This window comes from Thermobia domestica, chromosome 5, assembly GCF_964235325.1.
Source record: "Thermobia domestica chromosome 5, izTheDome1.hap1.1, whole genome shotgun sequence".
NCBI lineage: Eukaryota > Metazoa > Arthropoda > Insecta > Zygentoma > Lepismatidae > Thermobia > Thermobia domestica.
In genome coordinates this window covers 225,559,686-225,583,512 of record NC_137458.1, presented here as the reverse complement: position 1 = coordinate 225,583,512, position 23,827 = coordinate 225,559,686, and the positions used below count along the sequence as shown (strand labels likewise).

Sequence of the window (23,827 nt, the reverse complement as noted above, 5' to 3'; positions counted from 1 at the left end):
GACCACCAGAAGTGCGATATAAAATCAGGCCCATTACATTACTAAGCTTATCAATATTATTCTTGAGGAAAACGTGTAGTATACGAAGTGCAATAACAAAAAATGTATTTATAAACAGCTGTGGTCATAGCCAAATTGACGCCCTCTTTCTTCAGAAAGAACAAATCTTAAAATCCATGGTTTTAAGTGTGCTACCCCATCATGAACAATTAAGGGGAGGAAAGAGCATTCGCACTCAGAAAGGCCTCTACACTACAAATACAATCTCGTATTATCTGTTTTTTCTTTAAATAATATATTATGTTAGTGAAAGGTAAAGCAACCACACATGTAGAGGGTAATCCTTTTCTATAGAATTAAATATCAAACTTCAGTCTCAATATGCAATTCAATATCTCAATTTGCAGTTTGCAATTCCAGTGCAACTGGCTCTTTTATCTTTGTTTCTTGATTTTCCTTCTACTTCTGTTTAAAAAAATTAAACTTGTTTTCACCCTCAATCATAAGGAACTTGTTTGTGATAAAGACAAGACTAGTTTTCATATAAAAAACTGTGATAACTAACTACAAACAACAGGTTTTCGCTACTGTTCGAGAATTGAGTTGTTGTATTTGACAACAATCAAGCAATTCATGCTCAGATTTGTTTGATAATTTCCTTTAGCACTGTCCATGTGACCTTAAACTAATGCGACCTAAACATGATTTATGAATGTAGGATTCAAATAGAAGGCCATCTTAGTAAATTTCACTACCATCATAATGAAGTCTGTTTCCAACAAGAAATATTTATTTTAAATAACATAGCCTAATTATGACAGAATTTGCGGCCCCGTGCAAGTGCACGTGTTACACGTATGATAGAGCCTGCCCTGTTTGACATCGCATATCAGCAGCAAATACGAAGAACTGAAAGCTCGGTTTCCAAAAATATTATTATTGATTGTTATTTCATATGCTTAAAGTTCTTTGCTAAGCACACTTCTTTTTGTTTACTTTTGAGTGAATAACTTAAAAGACAATGAAAAATATCAAGAATATGCAAGGATCTATATACCCATATATATTGCAAACCACATGTTTTCACTACAAACATGTGTTTTTACTACTATAAACAAACCGTGGCAGAGGACAGAAGGAGAGGATTCAGAGAACAACGAAGAAAGCCGATAACTCTTGCACACATCGTCCCTCCAAGAGGATGGCTATAAAAGAGGGCGATGGAGCCAAGAAGTTATCAGTCACAGACTAGAATGAACAGACGGTCGACTCCCTAAAAGCGCTATTGAAATTAGTTCGTATCGTCTGCACGGCGAAAGAGCCAATCAACGTTTGGTGGAGAACGATGTTTCGTCCTAAGTGAGTTAGTGCTGCCATCGGTTTTCGAGCGTTACGTCATGAATTGTCCTTGTAACCAGCGCATTCTTTCAATCAGCTTTGCATGTCAACGTGAGATGCAGTGCAAGAAGATCAGATTACCAATTATCCGCACTAATTAACTATCATATTTTTTTGGATACCTTTTATAAAAGCATCTTCTTGTATTGTGCCTGGATTGCTTTGTTGACATTTTTGTACATCCTTATCAAAAATTATGTTAAAAGCACGCGGTGGCAATGCACACCTGTTGGTTAGTTCGATCGATTGGTTAATTCCGTCGTCGCATGTTAGCGGCGCTACGGTTCCCCTTATTTCCAGTTTTTAGCGGAGTTTACGATCTGTATATTCTAATCTGTGGTACTAGACCTTCTAAAATTTGTGGTCTGATCATTAACTTCCTAAAACCTTCTCCCAAGGCCCTATGGGCTACGGAGATTTCCTTTAATACTACTCCCTAGGCTGCTATAGCTACGGAGTAAAATCCTTTAAGACCGTCTCCCGAGGATGAGGCCGCTCTGGGCTAACATAAGACAAATATCCTTATTTCCCGAGGCCACATTGTGTTCCGAGCGGCTTCTCTCTTGTTATACACTGGAAACACTTAAAGAAACAAAAATTAAAAAGAAATATACATTTTTAATAAAAAGGTGAAGGATTAAATTCCCGTGTCATTATTTAGACTCTACCTACAGAGCATTGCAATATAGAAAGTGAGCCAGATACTAATTTACAAAACGATATATGAAATCATAATAATAATTGTTTGCAAGACCCTCCATATAGTATTTCAATTTGAGTATCTAAAATTATGACATCATGAACCACACAATCAAATTTCTGGTGTATAAGAAAAGATTTGGGAACCATTATTAGTTCACTTAGTAATATTTTTAGTTAATATTTGGCTCATTCCCTACATTTTTATAATCTTCATTATCTTTAAGTTATTAACTAAAGTTCAAAAATGTGTGAGCGAGTTTAGGTAAGAGCCTGAAAAGAGAGGACTCTGTAATTCCTGCCAATCTACTAATGTTATAGAATATATTACTCACAATTTAAAATTTGTGTTGAGATAATATTGCTATATATTTCTATTAGTACAGTATAATATTGATGTTCTAATTTCATTATTTCTAGGCATTCATTCAGGACCAGTAGTGGCTGGTGTTGTTGGATTGAAGGTTCCTCATTACTGCTTTTTCGGGGATACAGTAAATACTGCAGCTCGAATGCAAACTACGAGTTTGGTAAGTTTTTCTAAGAGAGACGTAAGCATTATTTGTATAATACAAACAATACACGAGTGTGTGAAAAAAATTTGAAAATTATACTATTTTTTGATGAGTAGTCTTGTAACTTAATGTTCAGATCTAAGCTGACGAATTTTAATTTACCTAAAACTAATGAAAGATTTAAACAATCATACAATATATGAATAATCATTTTATTTAAATATTTACATAATCACGTAATTGACTTTAAAGGTGTTACTCTGTATTAAAAAGGTTTACATAATCTTGCAGGTACTAAGCATGGTGTGTATAGTTACCCTGTCATGAACAATTTTCTTCCAGGTTTCCTCAAGGTGATATATAAAAGATAATGTTCTGTATGTTAGAATTTAAAGTCCAGTGTCTAGTAAAACTTCTTCTTTTCGCTGAATCCAAATCTAATGAATAAGCCGAATGTGGCAGCATATCGCTTCCCAACTCATTGGTTTTGGCCATTGCAAGACATCTTTATGGGTAAAGCACTGTAGTGGTGTGTGGAGTTTTTTTCATAAACTCAGTCTTTCTCATTATTTTCTTTTAGTCAGCCCAAAAGCATTGCATAGTAATAAGTGGCAGTGTTTTACTAGGTGGAATATAGTCAATAAGGAGGATCCGTGTACATCTTAAAGAGCTGAAGTTATGGTCTTTCCGACAGACTTCTTACATATGGCTTTCTTTTCAAATGGAGATTCAGGATATTTCCATTGCTTTCACTCCTACTATTTTCTGAAGTTCAGTGTTATAACCACATTTCATTGACGATTATGCATCTATGCATAAAATCAGTCAATTTTTTCTAAAACAGGCAAGATTGTCCTTAAAGATTTGCATTCTGATTCGTTTTTGGTGAAGTGTCAGCAGTCGCGGCATCCATATTTCAGAGTTTCTTCATGAGCAATTCTTCACTCAAAATGTCAAATACTTGTTTAGGTAAAATATCTGGTGCTTCTGCAATATCACCTGCCTTTAATCGGAGGATTTCAGAATATGATCATACACTTTTCTATAATCTGGTGCAGTGATATAGTTTGGTCATCCACTTCGCACGTTATTTCCCATTATTTTACGATCATGTTAAACTTTGTCCAAATGGCAACAACACTTGAAAATGACAGAGATAGGTCCTCCAGAGTATTTTTCACGTCATTTTGAATTTTGTTGTCTTCAATCCTCTTTTCACCAAACATTTAACTACAGCTCGGTGTTCAAAATGTGTTACCTTTTGAAGGAAAACCCGTGTTCGCCATTGCACAGTAACAGTCAACTATAATATCAGCCGTTGTCGACTGATCCAGGTAATAATACAAAGCAATCTTCAGGAAGATGATCCATAATATTAATGAATCGGATTCGGAACTATACTACATTTTATTAATAATTTTAATTCTAGAGAGACACGTCAACAATATTTGAACAGGCGTACGTTCGTGGTGTGGAAAATGAACCGTGCCTCTAGTGTACCCTAACTATCCAAACTTACCAAGAAGTCACAACACTCAGTTTCACAGATCAGAATTATCCAGATTATATGACATTATACTGCGCGAAATGTGAAACTTCAAGAGTACATCTCTGTAGTTTAAGAATTAAAGAATCCTGACCAAGTGAAAAAAAGTAGCACACTACGCTTTGTTCTCGGACAAGGCGTAGTTTTATGTTAGCATACGTGAAAGAAAAATTCTAGAGATATAGCCATCACATATACAACCTTTTAACATATTCGTAAATCAGCTGAACGGCGAGGAAGTCTCGATTGAATATTTACAGCAAAATAGAGCGACATATCATACATCATGCACCAACGTGGCCGAACATCAGTCCCTTTTAGGTGAAAACATCATTTCAAAGAATCTTTAGCCATCGTGGTGACCCGATATGAAGCTGACTAATTATCTTTTATGGGATTATTGGAAATTTGTAATTAAAGCAAACAACCCGCGAAACATATTCGCTATGAAAAAAACATAACAACAACAAAAAATATCAGGAAGTGACAACGGATGTACCGGCAATGACGTTCAAGAACTTGATGGGCCAGAATCAGTGTTGTTGAATGCAAATGGTTGCCACTTCCATCACAGATGCCCTATGAAAAATTATTTGTTTGTTTTGAAGTCGATATGACTGTTATTCTTAATGCAGAATGCTGCTTTAAGATAATCCAATGTAAGAAAACTTGAGGAATAGGATTAAAATAAATATTCAATATTAAACCAAACTTTTTGACTCAAGGTAGGATATTTCCGGGACGTTCTCTCATACATAGTTCGTAAACGTAGTTAAAGGTGCCATTCCATCTATGTGTTTCTATAACTCAATAGCAATTACTTGATCTCTGTGACACTGAAATTGAAGTAAGTTACAAACTAACATAACATTCTATTGACATTGAGAATGAATGTTTTCTAGTTATTGCCTTTCAAATTTTGTTATTTGATAGTTTGTTATGCGTATTTAGCTATAATTCATATATATATATATATATATATATATATATATATATATATATATATATATATATATACAGAGTGAATCAAAAGTCTGGACACGGTGGAATAAATCGAGAACTTAACTTCGGATCGAAAAATCAAAAAACACGTGTTTAGTAATATTAAAAAATCTATCTGATGAAAACAAACTTGACCCTTTAGACCCACCCCCTGGGGGTTGGAGTGGGGTCAATTTTGAAATTTCTAATGGAAACCCCAATTTTTGATTGCAGATTTGGATTCTACGGCCCAAACTATGTAAGGTTTCATCAACACTTTTCCGTCGATGCATAACATGGCGCAGTAATCGGGGAAAATAAATGGCCCCTAAATACTCCCATTTCGTTCATGAGCTTGGTAGTATTTCCGACCTCTGTTCTCGTTCAGTGTCACTGGTTCACTTCTCTGTTCCTTCTCGTCACTAGATAAAAGCACACTACACACAATAAGAAGACACAGAGAAAGGCACACCTTCTTCATTCGGGCTTCGGGCAGTATCAGTGTTGCAAACCAGAAAATTCAAAAGCGGCGAGTAGAGGACAAAAAATAAAACAATTAAAAGTAAAAGGAAAATTGAAGAAAAGTATAGCTATTGAAGTATCTGCTTATTGCACTATGTTTTTTTTTCTTTTTTTGACTTCTGTGTCTAAGATGAAAATGTATTGATATAACTGTTTTCTAATCGCTAAAATATGACATTCATTAGGGTCGATTGTACCATTCTCTGATAAAGATAAATTATCGGAATGATCCAACCTTGTCGCGGTAGTAGATCTCATCTTACAGAAAATAACACATGACCACTGCTACCAGTGTTATCTTATCTGACGATTAAAATATATCAGGATAGTGTAGAATTGGCCTTATAACGTGCAAATGTTAGAATGGTGTGAAATTATAAGAAATAGCCTGTAACTGTCAAGCTAATTTATGTTTGAAATAACGGTTGAACCAAAAGTTTGGCCACGGTAGAGTAACTGGAGAGAAACACTTCTGATCATAAAAGCGCAAAAACCGTATTTAATATGTTTCAAGAAGCTATCCGATGATATCAAACGCAACACTCCGCCCCCACCTTTTGAAAAGGAGTGGGGGAAGCATTGATTTTTCAAATGGGAACTCCAATGTTTTATTGAAGATTCGGAGACTGCATCCCAAATAATGTAAGGTATAATCAAAACTTTTTCGTCGATGTGTGATATCATGCTGTAATCGGCGAAATTAGATGCTCCCCTCTTCGTTTCATGAGCTTGATATTAGCTCCGACCGTCTGTACAAGGTGCAGTATTTTGAGAAATACGCGTCGGAGCAACAAAGTTATTCAATGGTACTAAACACGATACCGCACCCTACCTCTAGGTGGGGTTAGCTGAAAGATTTGAAATGGAAGCTTTTATTTCTTATTGCAGAGTCGGATTCTGCGCACAAACCTGTATAAGATTTAGTCGAAACATTGTTGTCGCTGTGTGACGTGGCGCTGTAATGGCGAAATCAGGAGAACTTCCTATATGAACTTTAATTAGCTTCAATGCTGTAGACGTGATGAAAGAAGTATACATGTGATCAAAAAACAAAAGAAAATGCGTGACTATTGGGTTTGTTAGGGTGTTTATCGTTCCTTTTTCGCAGTCGGACGAGAGAGACGGGACCTACAGTTGAAAGTGAGATCCGAACCTCTATTAGGTTTTGGAACCGAGACGTTTCCCATGAACAATTGCCGACGAAGTTTGTCCGACCGTCGTCGATTATTGGGTGACAGCAGCGAAAAGGGTTGAGTTGAGTTGATTTTAGTTTAGCGTCCCTTTCAGCAGCGAGGCTATATGAGACGTGGACCTACTGATTAACGTGGAATCCGAACCACATGAGCTCCCGCCGGGAATCGAACCCGGGTCTCCCACGCCAAAGGCGCGTACGCTAACCGCTTAGCCACGAGGGAGCTCGCAGCGAAAAGGGTGTGCTAGTGCTGGTTCAAAGGCGGCTGCCTAGGCCTATTTGTCGGCTTGGCAGCGAACATCGTGACGGCCCCGCCGCTGTTCAGGAACGGCAGCTATGAGACAGACAGTTGTCTTGGCCCAGCAGTGGCACGACGTCGTCCCCCGAAGCGACGGCATCATGATTTTCGCCATCATTTCGTCTGATTTGTGCGAATAGTCGGACTGCGACTCACGAGACTGCTCGCAGTCTCGCATAGTTTTAGATGGGTGAATTTTTATTAATTCTTTACTTCTTCTTCTCCTTATTATTATTATTATTATAGTATATTATATTATTATCTGCTAGTAGTTATAGTAGTAGTAGTAGTAGTGATAGTAGTAGTAGTCTGTAAAGGGTAGTAGTCTGTAGTAGTATGTTTTATTTTTAATTTTAATCCTTTCACCCTTAAATTTTTAAATGTCTATAATGTGCAGTGGCGTATTTAGGGGGTGGCTTCCGGGCTTAAGGCCCCCGAAATCTTACTTAGTATAGTAAAGTAAATGAAATATCTTGCAAAATTTTCACATTTCCAGGAAAAGTCCCCCCGAAAGTTAGCAAAGCCCCTCCCGAAACAAAATCGTAAAAACGACATTATTAATGTGTCATCAATAAATTGATCACATCGGACCCTAGACAAGATTAGATTCTGTCGTTCCAATATAATTTCAAAACTAAAGGAGTTACCAGTAAAGACCATTGTGTGAACAGAGTGCACATTTCAATACATATGTACGGTACCACCTTAATTTCGTGGCATGGATGGGGCCACGGTGGCTCAGTGGTAGAGCGTTCATCTCTGGTGCTTGGGGTCCCGGGTTCGATCCCAGCCCCCGCCAAGTGAACTTTATGGTGGACAAACACCGTACTCGTGGGTTTTCTTGGGGTTCTCCCGTTTCCTCCCACTTTCTTCATTCCACCATTTCACTCATCTGTCATCATCACCGTCTTCTTTAGCCTAACCGGCATAAACGTGGGACGTAAAACTCAAAGATTTCATTTTCATTTCAAAAATTTCATTTCATTTTCGTGGCATGGAGTCCTCTTAAGTACGTTGATCGAACTTTCGTTCGGGATAGACATGACGAAGGTTCCCACCCAACCAGGTACATTCTAGGAACGTGCCATTTAAGTTCCATATGTACCGTTTACGTACCTGGTACTTGAAAAATGTACATTTCATATGCATAGCACGTGTCGCTAGGTACGTGCCTTTCGAGGAATTTCTGACACTTGAAAGGTACTTTTACATGCTTCACTGGAATGTGAGGAATGTGAATGGCACATACCCCATGTACCATGGCATGGTTGTGCGTAAGTTGCTTCGTATTGCGACTAGGGTTGCCAATTTAACCACTTTGTGACGAGATCTGGCCATTTTGAGAACGTCGTTAGTCACATAATTTCCAAAGAGCCAATAGTGGCTTTTTAGCCATATGCTTTTCACTTCTATAGCCACTTTCTGAGTTTAGCCACATTGTAATATATTGTGTGTGTCATTTTGCAATTTTCTGACGTTTGATGCGTTCTCTAGGTTGTAACATTCTAAACCCCACTGGCAGAATTGTCCTCATAAAATTAGCATTGATGGTTATATTGTGACGTTACACAGCAGAGAATTAGTTCAAAACCTGTACGTTAAAACTAGACGTTAAATAAAATTTTCGGGAAGACGTAAGTTTAAGTATAAACTAACGCCTTAAAGAAATTCAGCCTGATAATATAGACATCCTTCAGGAAATGGTTATCCTTCCTTTTCCATTATTATTTGGCTATGAAACAAATGCCGGAGACATATACAACCGCTATATACAACAGTGTGGTGTTGGAATGTGTAATGATTAGGATGTGATGTTTTATTTTATTTTTGTGAAAGTTCAACACTTCCAATGTACCCGTAAAAATGTACTAAAGAAATAGTGCCCATGTTTTTTAAATATTCAATTAGAACTGGACAATCTACATGAAATTTGCAATCGATCAGTGAAAACGTCATCTTTCTAGAGCCTGTAGTTTCTGAGATCTCATTGTCGAGAAACATATATGTGTATTTTAAAAGAGCTCCAAAGATGGCAGCACAATTCACTTGCATGTATTTCGGAGAAGGCTTACTAAAGGCAAAGGCCTTTGAACAATAATTTAAAAGGATAAACTTTGTGAAAAATATTTATTTCAGTAATTTATTTAAACTACACTCTTTTAAAAATATTTGTCTTTGTTATAAACGTGAAATCACAAATAACCGTAAATCAAAGGTTTGAATGCTAAGATTATAGGTTAGAGCTCGGTCGCTCGTAAATGTTACTGTAGTATTTTAATAGATAGTTAAATTGCCATACAGATGCCGGAGGACGGCATATATTTTCAGAGTTAGTTGCTTGGCTTTTTTTAAAAGTACAAGCTTCTAAATTCGAACGTAAAAATGAAGCGTTAAGGTTTTAGTATTTAAGTACTCGCACCCCCAGTTGCATAGCACTGCCCTAAGGAACATTACTGACATGCCTAGTACATTCCTGGCACATGCCAATGCCAAGTAAATGTGTCAAGTACATACACGGTACGTGATATACACATAATAGATACATTCCTCGGTATGTGCCATGCACGTACTTTTGGGCGGAAGTAACCTTATTCCTTACATGTGTATTTCACATGATTGCTCTATTCACGTACCTATCATGTACATTCCAATGTACCTCGAGGAACATTCTTTACACATGATCAGTATGTACTTGTGTTGGGTGGGTTATAGGCGTAACCTGTAATTTGGGCATTATAGTGGAGCATTTGTACAAGAAGTGATACCTGTGTGTGTGTGTGTGTGTGTGTGTTATTCGTTTCATTATTGTTTTCTCTTCTCACATGCAACGTATGGATGTGTGAATTATAACACGTTTAGTGGCACGTGACATGGGATGGCAACGTTGGGAAGGCATTGCTCGTTCGCTCATTCACATGTTAAAGCAACGTTCACCTGAGCGATTCGTTTATAAGTGGCAGGTCGTTAACGGTGACGGATCTTTTGGTAACGATTCTCGGTCTAACAGCAAAATGTCTTTCTTTTTCACCCCAAACAGTTAACTTACTTTCGCCGATTATGGCGCCATATAATGCATCGACGGAAAAGTGTTGATGAAACCTTACATAGTTTGGACCGTAGAATCCAAATCTGCAATCAAAAATTGGGGTTTCCATTCAATTTCAAAGTTGACCCCACCCCAGCTCCCAGGGGGTGGGTCTAGAGGGTCGAGTTTGGTTTCATCAGATAGTTTTTTTTAATATTACTAAACACGTGTTTTTTGGTTTTTCGATTCGAAGTTAAGTTCTCGATTTATTCCACCGTGTCCAGACTTTTGATTCACTCTGTATATATATATATATATATATATATATATATATATATATATATATATATATATATATATATATATATATATATATATATATATATATATATATATATATATATATATATGCGCCATTTATCCATTTAAAATAAATAAAAGTTTTGTAGTTTACAGTTGTTAGGTTCAAAAACCTCAAGTCAAGGGCTGAACTTTTCAGAAAAGCAAAACGATGGTTCAAAGAAAGTTGTAGCGTCTGTTAGAGTTCTTTTTAAGACTCAATCGTATGGTAATTAAAGCACTTCGGTATATAAATGTAAGCTATTAATTGAACCAACAAAACTTACCAACCCTGCCAGAACACATGTATGCAAAGAATTCTATAATCCTTATAGTTTATATCTTCTGAGTCAACAGTAACTTAGTATTCCTCTGAAAATTTACCACTACTGGGTTCGAAGAGAAAATTTATAAATCGTGGAAAGAATCTAGGTTGTAAAATGTTTCAGAAATATAATTTCCACATTGATATAACTAATTTTAGTAAGTGTGTCTTAAATTTAACTAAGTATAAAATAACTACTAATTTTATTAATGTTCAATAGCCTGGACAAATTCATGTTTCTGACGTAACTATGAAGTTGCTTGGAACTGGAGAATATGTGACTGAATCAAGAGGAATAATAAAAGTTAAGGTAAGCTTACAATCTGTCTTTTCTTCTGACTATCATAAGGCAATATGATTATGTTATCGTCTGTTATGCTTATATACTAATCTCGCTGTTATAATTCGATTTAACATGTATTTGTGTGTCTTTCTGTCTGTTCGTCTGTCTTTTCCAAGATACTAATAACTTTCGTAAAATTTGTCGATTTTAAAGAAACCTTGCAGGTATTTTCTTGGATTAAGAAATGAGGTATTTTCCTTGAGGATTAAGAAGTTTAGGATTAAAACCAGTCAGAAATAACGGTGAAGATGAATTTAGCCCGCTATAAAAAAACGTTTTATGACAAGTTTTGTTAAAACTTTCCAATTACCATGCATCATAGTAGTTTGTTTTTAAGAATTATTCCTGTTACTTAAGACTAAACTTGGACACAAAGTGCGAAATCATGTTTGTCGATTATTTTCCTAAAAAAAAAAAAAAAAAAAAAAGTCAAATATCCATAAAACATAGACTCTCAATGCGGCTTATTACTTGAATTGAAATCAATATAAGATAAGAAATTCCACTTTTGAAATCATTCCTAAGCTTTTTTAAATAAAGTACATGTTATATAAAAATATGACTATTTTCAAATGAGAGTTACCCAGAAATTTTTCATTTTCGGTTATTCCTGACTAATATCAGCATCAAGTAATAGGAGCAATTCCTCTGTCAAAACAAATGATTTTACTTAAAAACAGGGAATTTTCACGTAAGTTTTACTGCAACATATACGATGAGCTAAGTTCACACCTTAATCTTGATCGATTTCAACTACGAAAAATGGGATGATTGTGAAACTTCGACGAAAATTACGACTTATGAGACTAAATAGCTTATATGAAAGTTATCAAGGAAATCTGTTTATATATCACATTATACTCCCAAGTTGATTCTAGCGCGTGTGGCCAAGATCCTTTGAATTATTGACCTATTATTGGGAAACCGTAAAGAAAATATGTTACATTGCATTAAAATTAATAGTAATTCTTTCTAAAGTTATAGTGGAGTGTTTACCTATTGTACTACGTATAGGGTTATGGACACATTTTTATTATCTTTATTTCATCTCACCCTTCTGAATTTGGTCCTCTTTTTCATTAAATAAAATATACGAAGTTATTGTGAAATAGACAAACGAAGGACACACAATGAGTGTTCAATCGAATGGTAGAATTTGTTTACACCTGCTTCAATTGGGTGACTGTGTTTATGGCAGACGGGGAACATGGAATCTTATTAGCTCAGTAACATATACTAAGTGCAGTATATGTTATCTAGTTTAGTGTCCGTAAAAAATGAGTGTCAATTGTACGGAGAATAGTAATGCAGAGAAATCTATGCGTGGTTAAATGGCTTGAGGGTCATAACTGTGGTGCATAAAGTCAACAATTACCTAGGTAAATTCAAGAATATCTCCAGAAAATACTTTATTTACAATAATAAATTGCAATCTTTATTCAGTACAAATGAATAGCCCAGGGAAAAAAGGCAAAATATAATATTTTGGTCGAAATTGAGTTACGAATACCTGTGTGTACGCCTTGAGGAGGAGAATCCAATGCGTTACTGTAAAATGGAAGATAAACATTCTATCGTTGTTGTAGTAACTTTTTTCCCGGTTCATATTTAGCAGACTACGCTTTCAAAGTTTAAAATTCAATTTTATCAGAAAAAAAGGTCTTTCTTCCCTGTGGTATACATAAAAACTTCTCTTCGTCTGGCTTCACCTATTCATTTCAATATTATATACTAGATTAAAATCTATAAATCAATTCACTGGTTATAGATAAATATTACCAGTTTGTGCAGATTTTACTGTGAACAAATAATACAAGCGTCCAATATGTTACATAGATAAACAACGCTAGAACTAAATTGTTTAGAGGATAATTTTCCAAAGCATTTGGAAACAGAGCAGGCAGAAAAATAAATGAAATAAAGAATTTGAACATTGATTGGAATTCTAATGTTAAACTAAGTACTCGAGATTAACTAATTTTGCGTTTTAGGTAATACCAGTATGTAGTACTAGTAACAGTACAAATATGTAAAACGTATCGACAAATGTCTCGAAATAAGGGAATCAGAACATCATTGCTGTTATTGTTGCAATGAAAAATACTGTAACAATTAAATTTGCAATAATCGGGATAAATCATTCTTGTAAAATGAGTTATCATTACCAAGGATTTATCATATTTATAAATTACATTTTTGTATCAGGTAAAACATAATTATTCTTTAATTTTTATCTATATACGAAATTCCAATAATTTCACTCGTGTTGCTGCTCATACTAAATGTGTAATCAAATTACATGTGTTTCTGATTACATAATAGGCTACATCTTTCGGCTGCGATAATCAAGTTTGGACCATAATGATTTGAATTTTGGAACAATATTATAAACTTCGATAATTGAGGTATGCCTGTATATGTGAAAATAATTAAATAAAATGCTTAAAATATAACATGAGAAAGAACAGTAAATTATGATGTATATGCAATTTTGAGCTAACATTCTAGCCGGACTGATCTACCTATCCTCGTAAAATTTCCAAAGCCAAGTAGTACATTATCTAGCCACTACTTACAATAGGTGATGATCAATGTGAAGAACTAAATGATAGTGCAGTACTGCGTTTCCAATTCGTCTTAAGAACAATTAGCAGGTAATTTAAATGATGGAAGAACTAAACTACGGGCAACAAAACAACGAACCATAGTTATACTTGCAATGTAGTGGTCTCACATCCTCCAAATTAAAATTACCTGCTAATCAACTTAAGCTTACAGGGCTTCCTTCCAGGATTATGCATATTTTGAGAGTACACATGATAATAGATGAAAACATAAAACATATAAAATGCATATAGCTTGAAATGTAGACGCACATTTGAATATAAATCCGTTTCCTAATAAAGTTTCCTTTTAAAGCCTACATACTTTTAGATTATTCTGATATACGTAGTATATTATATTTTATTGATATAATTTACATTACTTTTTTAAGGGAAAAGGAGAAATGCAGACTTTCTGGGTGAGAGACAAAGTTGAAGACTTACATCATTCAGATGATATACGACTGGAAAATTCTTCATGATACTAACGATTGTGGTTGATAAAATTCTTGTATTTTTATGTAGAAATAGGTGAAATTTTGTAGTACAATTTATTGTGAATTAATAGTCAGAAGAGTAAAATAGTTTCGTTGTATATTTTTAAAAAAGTACAAATTCTTTTTGTAAATTTGATTATATCGTCTTGTATATGAATTTGTCTATAGATCTGTATGTGTATAATTATAAATAGTATATAAACGTACGAAATTTCTGTTACAATTTAAAGCACTTACGATGAAAAAATTGCATTGAGCCATTATGTTTAATCTGTGTTCAATCAATTTATCTGTGTGAACTAGGAAAATTGTTTTTAGAATACTTAGGTTTATATCCGCAATTGTGGCGTATTTTATTTTTCAGTGAAAATATTTCTCTACGTGAAAGCGCGAAGGAAAAAAATTGTTTTCGGGAACAAAAATATATTTCATTATATTTAAAAATATATGTAGTTTCAACAGGCTCTTCGTTTCAGGATTTGAAGGAAGTGGGATTGCACTTTTTTTTTTTTTTTTTGCATTATACCATTACGTTGAAATACTTCCTTTGTATGATGCTGAAAACTCCAACATTTCCAATGCAGTAGGGTGCTTTACAGGCATATTTTTAAATAAAGTTACGTACAATATTTAATCAAAATCTATCCACATACGATCAAAAGAGCACAAAATTTCAATACACTGAAAGCGACTGTAATTTCAACAAATCTATACTTTCGTCTAAGTGGGAACTTTTTCTTTCAAAGAGAAATCAGTCAAGCTTAGTTCGTTGAAAACTTCGCAACACCCCTAAAAAAAGTTTTATCAGTCAACTATGTTTGTTATAAAAAGTGATAGATCCAATAGATTTTTAAAATAGACATGAAACGCCTTTTATACTAGCCAGAATCGTACATTAGCAATATTTCTTTGCATTTCCTTGTCATTGAAGTTTATTGATAACTACTAAAACGTGTAAATTAATTTTTAATTTATTAGTCTGCTTTTTAAATTAGGGCTTTAGGCAAGAAAAAGTAGTAATATTTGTGTACTTACTATTTGTGTTGTCAATCTTACCCAATAAAGATGTATTAAATCTTAATTCCAACTTTAGGTTTTATTATAATAAAAAAATTATATTTATGTATGGATTTTATTTTTTAAATGTCTTCTTATCTTAACAAGTACTGTAAAGATAGCCTTTTTGCTCTTCAATGGTACCATACGGACTACTTCCCGGACTAGCGAGGAAATTTCACTTCATCCTGGAATTTCTGTCATTATTTCCTCCTGGATTACACTTCAATATCTCCTGTGATAATTTCTTAGTTCACTCATATACTACTTCGCAAATGTTGAGATTAGCTCCTGCTAGAGTTAGTATAACTCTAAGCCGAATACACATGATTATATATTTCATCACATATTATATAAAAGATTCTACCAAACTAAAATGCGAAACGGTACATTACCGAGTTCTATACACAAAACAATTGACGCAATTGTTCTAATATAAAACACGCTTAATTTTCACCTAACACTATTTCAAACAAACGAGGTAAAACATTGTTCGATAGCACTAATATTGTCAGTAATACTTTTGAATAAAAATGCGATTGAACTTCACCTTTCACATTCGCCTGCACTAATGTAGAATCATTCGAGTGGTACTTATCACATAACAAAAGAAAAGCATATTTCCATGTCACATGTTGACCTACCTGGTGAACTATATTTAATCATTTTAATGCAACATTAAAATGATTTCAAGAAACCAGAATTACGTAATGCGCACTAATAAACTCTGTATATATTTCATTTTATTGTTTCACTTTAGAATCATTAATAGTTATGCAAGGGATTTCTGACATATGTATAAATTCTACGAAGTTCGCTGAACAAACATGAAGAAGAAATATTTCAAAATGAGAAAGGAAAATTATTTCAAATATTTAAGTGTGTGCAATGCTTATAGACCTTTCGGACAACTTATATCACACGAATACTTCATACTTCCATACGAGAAGAAAAATAGAGACCAGATTTGTCCAAAAATAAACCATACTCGAAAATAAACTACAGCTTTAGAATTTAAATAAAAAATAAGAAAAAGATAACTGACAAATGCAAGTTAGAGACTTATTTTATTATTTATTTATTTATTTATTTATTTATTGTGCAGTGTGTGATTATCTGGAAATATTTTTTGTAGCAATTCTGCATTTTTTATCGAACTTTCGGATCCTTTGGACACTGGTTTTGTAGTTGTAATTTTAAATGTTTTCTTTACTTACATGAAAAATAAATGTTGGAAATGGATGGGAGCTTTTGAATAGGTATTTCTTTTCAGTCCAATAAAATATCAATTTTTGCTCATTAAAACTGAGACAAGAAAAATGTACCATTTCTTTTAAAATGTCTTACAAATATGTTTTAATTTTCAATTGTAAACTGGGGCTTACAAGATCTAAACGGTAAACGTAAGGAGAAGATACAAAATGATAAATCAGCATCGTTTTAACAACATACAATGTAACAAAATGGCTTTAAAACCAAGTTTTGTAAGGTCATAAATTTAAATCGAGCATTAGTTTTTCCGTGTTGGAATTTCATTAAAAATTGGTGCAGCTTATTTTTGGGTTAATATCGTACAAATATGACGGAAAAAGAATCAATGTCTTATATTCCGTACAGATAGATTTATATTTGTAGGGTGTTTAAATCAGGACAATTCTGCATGGAAGTAATTTCTAAGCTATATGATTGACAGAGACGAAAAGCAAACATGTATCGTATAATTTTAGTCAAGCTTAATCTTTCGTATTTTATGTTAAAAGTTAAACGTATTATTTGAAATATTATAAATTGTATTATAGACAAATATTTATACTGTTGTTCAGTTTATAGTCTTTGAAATATTATTGTATAATAAATATAAATATACAGCATATAATAAACAATATACTAAAAAGAACCACATATTTCGTAAGCTAATCTAATCTAACATATCCTAAATAAAACACAGTGTAGCATAACCTTAACACAGGCTAGATGAATAACAATGATAATATACTATATGTTTCTTAAAGAATATACGAAATGCATAGATTTAACTTGAGATTAAAAATAAAAGTTTTACGCAAAATAGTTTAAGTTATGAAGTGTTTTCGAGTAATTTCACTATATGCCACGCTGGTCGCTATTGAAAATCTATATTGTTATTTAAAATTGTTTTCTTTCACATTCGAGTATAATGAGTATGAAAAAGAAATTTAAATATTTTACAAATTAATAGTTTTATGGTCAATACAGAATGAAAGTAATTTGTTTGGATTCTGTAAATGCTGCAGAATAAACCACACAATGTTGTTTGATAATTGTTTCAATTGTGACTTAGTTTAATTTTCAGCAGCGTCAATATACTGACTTTATCTGGGAGAGATTCTTCCCCTAAATAAAAGTTCCAAGTTTCCTAATTGTTTATTAGTATACAACTGAGTAAAAATACGTATATATTTTTCAAACTCAGGAGAAATTGCTCCTTGTCTTCCCCAAATGATGCCCCTGGTAAATTTACCAGATTTTTTCACGTACTCAGGGTGGAGTTTCAGTACGAACTCTATTTCTTAGAATTATTTTTTCAAATCATCGGATCACAAGATCGAATCAAAATGACTCGGACACTTAAATTTTATTTTGTACAGCGATACACAATTTTGAAATTTCATGTAGTCTTCATGAAAATGCCCAGAAGTCTTCTGAGAAGGAAACTTTGTATATATAGATGTTATACTAGAAATTGAAATATTATCAAAGTTGAGTAAAATTTTGATGTTAGCGTGGCAAAGTTATTTAATTTGTGTTGCCAACCGTGGCTAGATAATTTTAAACTTTTAGTAATATCGTTATGCTGGCGTAGGAAAAAGAATGATAAAAACAGTTAAATATTGAAAAAAAGAATGCGATTAAAATGAAACAGTCTGGCAGATAAGTAAATACTCAATTTCTCACATAAGTATCTTGTACGAAGTATCTGGCAAGTTCTGAATGATAACAGTAAATTCATTCTTCTAATAAATTAAGTAAATATTCATTTGTAATGAGAGTGTCTGCTGCCTCCACTTGAATGGAAATGCTATGGAACTAGTAAGTTCCCTATTGCAGAAGAAAGTCTGTTTTCATTGACTTTACCAATTTCTTATTATAAGTAGACATTACATTTTTACAATAACACTACCCAACTGTTTCATAATTTATTTTCCTGTGTCTCAAATTAATGTTCAACAACAGGTCTGATTAATGTATTTTTTGTTCTAAACAGCAATTAGAAATGTTATTGAAAAAGTTTGACTAATTCCAAACCTCAAACTTTTTGGCCCATAACTCGAGAATCAATGGCTTTAACACCGTATTAGTTCATATGCATACTAAACGTGTTAAATTCTATCACTAGCCAAGTTTGGTAAAGATCAGACGGATCAGTTTGGATTCCATCGATTGCAACAATATGTAGTATCCTTCGTGATTACTTTTTTTAAAAACTGAAAATCAAATGACGAACGGATTTATATAGGATGGGTATTTACACTGCAGAATTGTGAAAATGTGTTGATAGGTCCATTATTATAATGTGGAATTTTCTTTCGGATAAAAGACGAAATAGGGTCTTCTCCTGGGTAACAGTAACGTCTGCGAATCTTATCTTAGTAGTGTACGATAAAAGAGCCTTATTCATATCAAAATTAGCACTATTGCATAATAGAGAGTAAGAAAGATGCATATTCCAATCGACAAGTAACTGCTGCTTACATCTGCTGACGTGCCTCATATTAAATACGAGTGTTTCACTGGTAGTACGATCGACATCATTAAGTAGAGAATATCAAAACGCCATTCTTTCATGGTATTCCAATCAGAAAGCATCCTGACGTAAATCTGGAATTATTTTTCTCAATGTAATTAACCTATCAGCACAGACCCTACGTTGTGATTGACAGCTTTGTCAACCATTAGTTAAGAACTCAATAGTCAATGTAACACACACAAAAGAAGTAAACTTGCGGTTGGACGTACGAGGTTGAAACTATTGAATAAATGACGGCAAATTGTTAATCGACCATTATCCATTATTAGACGGCATGTATGTATAATTTTGCATCATCTCCAATTTCGTAGTACCCAATAAAATGAAATAATTCAAATTTGTAAAAGTTTATGCAAACACTTGTCATTACTGATAATATATAATAGGTATTCTACCATATGAAGGAATGTTTATCTTATGTGTTATCTGGAGGCCGTTCGTTGGTCGTTCAGTGGCCCCCTTGGCCACGGTGCTTGCACCTTTTTTTGCTCTGTTCTATTGTACTCCTGAAATACTACAAGTGTTTCTTATTTTTTTCGAAATAAGTAAAATATATCGTTGTATCGTTGTACGGCGAGGTGCTTGAGTTCTTAGATTTACAATGTAGATCTTACATGTAGGTCCATTTACAGTTATGACATTTGAAAATTCTATGAGACTGTCACAAGGGAATAGTGAGGAAGATGGTCATTTGTTCATTTCTCACTTGATCTCTCATATAGGCTAGCTACTGTTTTTATTAAGCTTGTCCTGTTTATCTCATTAAAATTATCTTTTGTGTTCTAGTGTTCAATTTTTATTGTATGAAGCTTATTATTGACAAATAATTTCTTCTTGTGTAGTTATCCGTTGTTTTATGTTAGATTATGTGAATGACAAGATAAACGTCATGTTCAATTATTAAGTAATACAAACGTATGAGGTAGAAAATGGCAAAGTGTTCATATAGTAATAAATTCATTATTATCTACATTATACATATACATAAAACATAACTTTTTGCAAAACCAATAACAAAAAGGTAATGATGAGAAATTAGGGAAGACAATTGAGAAATAGCGAACAATTGTATTCTGAACTTTTACCCTTTAATTGGCAAGCATTTATAGCATTAACATTAAAATATTGAGTTTGCTCTTATGATTGAACCATGACTTCCTGATCATTATTTTCGTAATTTTTAAAGTATTTTTGTACTTTTGTTACAAAATGCAGGATGTTTATTTCAAAGCAACATTGCTATAAAATAGGTCTTATGTGTAGCTACTGAGCCCTATTGTGGTCAAATATCATAAGAATACTCTCAGTAATTAGCACCAGTTTCGTTGAAATATTTTCCTACAGAGCAAGAAACCACAAATAAAAAAAAAAAAAATAAGAAAGAACTTTCGCGGAACGTAGGAGATAGGGCTTCTACAATACTAAATTTGACTGTCTCCTGTTGACGAATATTAGAAATATCTAAACAAGTGAAACGCAAATCATGTATATGAATATTGTATGATATCAATAATGCCAATGAAATAATCACTGAAGTTATAATTCGTGCGGATAACGCAATAGAATGCGATGTTGCTTAAGAGCAACAGTGCCAAATAAAGGTTAAGGCAAAATTACTAAATTTCTTAAAAGCACAATACATGAATGTATTTATCATCTTAGAATGGATCAATAAAATCTGGTGAACAAGATGTGATTTCTTAGTATTCAATAGTTTTTTAATTGATACTACATATCAAAACATAAAATGCTCATATACTTCGAAATTGCGCATGCTTGTTATGCACTTTAAATTACTTTGGGTCAATGCATTTGCTAACTTTAATTTGCAATTTCCAAAGCCCGGTCAACGATCTATTGATCATATGGTCTAAGCCTACATATTGCCTACCAAGTGTGGTAGTAACGATGTTCATGAGAAGAACTTGACAATAAGAATTGTAGAAATATTTTAATGTTCTCTTAAGTATTTATAGTACAAAGGTGAAATTTTGTATATTTATCTATTTAAAATGAATTTCCAATGTCTTGTAATAAGTAAATACCTAGTACTTATTAAAATATTATTGTCTAAACAAGGTGAAATGATATGGATAAACAACACTTTATTGTGTAATGTTAAATTTAGTCAATATGTGTATTTTAACATAAAGTATATAATAAAATATTTTAAACTCATTTCATAATTTTTTTTATTGTTCAAACCAATATAACTGTAAATAAATAATCTGAGAATATAGGGAAAAACCTGAAATGAGAAATGATATTAATTTTCTTGTATTTTTCAACTTCAATGTATCATTTATGATGCAGATCAAAATTTCAGTCTAAGGCCTAACTACTGGACTGCAGAACTATTTCTGATTTCAGCGGATATAATATAGAATTGTGCTCTGAAAAACAACTTCCTTAACTATGATGTGTAGTAGCATAATGGTGTTAGTAACATCGTATGAATTTTTAACTAATTTTATGTGAAATATTAATTTATGGAAACTTCCAAAATATTATGCACAAAGTCACCTGGTAAGTAGTTATTTAATACTCTTTATATGTAATTGTTTAACTTAATTATCAATATGTGGTACTATCTACTAAGTCACAGTTATTTAACTATGACTAATTAGATAGTGTATTGCTTAAGAAATTTTCAGATTATATCACACTATGTGCTAGAAAAAAATACTTTGAGAGAAAAAGTGCCCTGCAATCTGATGATCCCGTATGTTAATCTGGTAACTTCCAGGCCAATATGACAACTGTGCGAAACACTACGCAGCGAACCTAGAGAGTTGTCTGTAGGTGACACACGTACTAAAGAGTGCATGGAATGTACTGCAATCCGTAGTGCTCGTATACGACATGGGATATGAAATGTACGGAAGAAAGCACGCTACATGTAAGCCAAAAGTAATAATGACAGTGAACTTTGGGGAAGGAGAAAACTTTCCCAATAATGACAAGGAACTTCTAAATGCATGAAACAATTATATCCGTAATTGCTAAATTTCCTGAAATATGCAGTAGATAATTACCTAAAACATAAAAAGGGGAACATATCAGAGTATGATCATATTCGAAAATAACGGGTAAGGTACTCTACTCAATTCACAGAAACATAGGTTATCTCTATACGAGGATGGAAAAATATGTCATTTTGAACATCTGGATTTTCGCTCGTGCACTTGAGTAAGACAATGGCAAAACCCGTTAAATCCACCTTTTTTTTTAAAAAAAAATGAGATAGTGGTTGCTCTGGAAACCTTAGTTGGAAAGCTATTACTTCCAAATAGTATTCAGTAGAAAAAAGTTGAAAATTGACATTGAAATATTTGCCAATTTCCAAAACTTGTTAAATCCATCATGTCTACAAATACCAAATCAGTTAAATCCATCTTCCGTTCAGTTTCATAAAGTGTTAAATTCCAAACCTGCAAATAACTTAATGAGAAAAGCAGAATCAAGCACGGTTAGTTCCACATTTAAAAAAATTTGAGTTTTCGTAGTGTATAGGATTAGTTTAGTAGCCTGAATATTTATTGCAACTCTTGGTAAATTATTCGAAATTTTATTTGGCGTTTTCGTTATTTTTTACTTTTGGACTGAAAATTGAGATACTATACGTCTTAACCTAACTATTTGTGACACGTTTCGTGATTATTGGCTTTTCTTTATAATTACTAGACAAACACACTTAAAATCGGAAGAAAACGATACTCTAGACAGCGATGATCATAATTTTGTTCTTTAGACAACACCGAAAATGTTTAGAAAACGAGCACAACACACGGAAAACTGGAAACGAAGTATACCCAAAAAACAAGGTGGGTGGACTATCCTATGGTTTGAAGTCTTTATTTTACTTTTCAGGGTAACTCTTTACTTTGAGCAGAACATTGTTGGATGAAGTTCTTCTCTAACCAGTCTCTTCACCTTGAGCAGAACCACCTCCTTAAAAAAGCTCTTGTTAATTAGCATTCGTAATTATAACATGAATCTGGTACAACATGTTAAAAACTTTTGCCACTTATTTACTATTTCTGATTCTCTTTCTGCCACTGTTTTGCTCAAACTAAAGATTTGCACATTGTGTTTTGCTATATTTCAAATTCATATATTGGGATAATACCTAGGTAGGCAAATTAATATTCACTCTTATTTAGTCTATTAAAGGTACTAAATAAACTCTTTCAAAATATAGTCATTCAGTTTATAAATGTATATGGATAGGCGTAATGAACTACTGATGTATATAGTTACGAAGGGTGTAAGCTTTGAATGCAGCTTAAAGCTTACGTTTTACAAAGAGGTTTTTTCAGAAAATGGCGCTCAACCAGACGAAGACGACGACGATATGGATTTCTATTCAGTAGAAGATGATGGAGAGGAGCTTATTAAACTCAAGCTGATTTCTATCCGTTATTTTCAATTCAGAACAAAATTAATATAGCATTTATGTATCAATATTCATTTGTGGCAATCTGTGCAATGTATGATTGATAATACATTTTTTCTCAATATTTTAGTAGGCATAATACTGATTTCTCACTCTGATTCCCTTTCTTTTTAACAGGTTTTGTATCTTGAGCCTCAACAAAAATGGCCGCTCGTCCAGATGCAAAAGCTGTTATTTCCATTTACATACACTAAACTTGTTAAATCCAAACTATTTTCTTCAACAACTCAATTCAGAGACTAGTG

The 23,827-nt window shown here is 33.3% G+C and overlaps 1 protein-coding gene across 1 annotated transcript in view; it reads left to right on the top strand.

Moving 5' to 3' along the window:
- The window catches only part of LOC145686419 (soluble guanylate cyclase 89Db-like), a 367,562-nt gene extending 346,217 nt beyond the window's left edge, over positions 1 to 21,345 (top strand). The window contains exons 9-11 of the mRNA XM_081759712.1: positions 2,518 to 2,627; positions 11,061 to 11,150; positions 14,179 to 21,345. Of these exons, the coding sequence (XP_081615838.1) occupies positions 2,518 to 2,627; positions 11,061 to 11,150; positions 14,179 to 14,268 (290 nt within the window). The 3' untranslated portion in view covers positions 14,269 to 21,345. The remainder of the gene's footprint in view (positions 1 to 2,517; positions 2,628 to 11,060; positions 11,151 to 14,178) is intronic.
- The last annotated feature ends 2,482 nt before the right edge of the window (positions 21,346 to 23,827 follow it).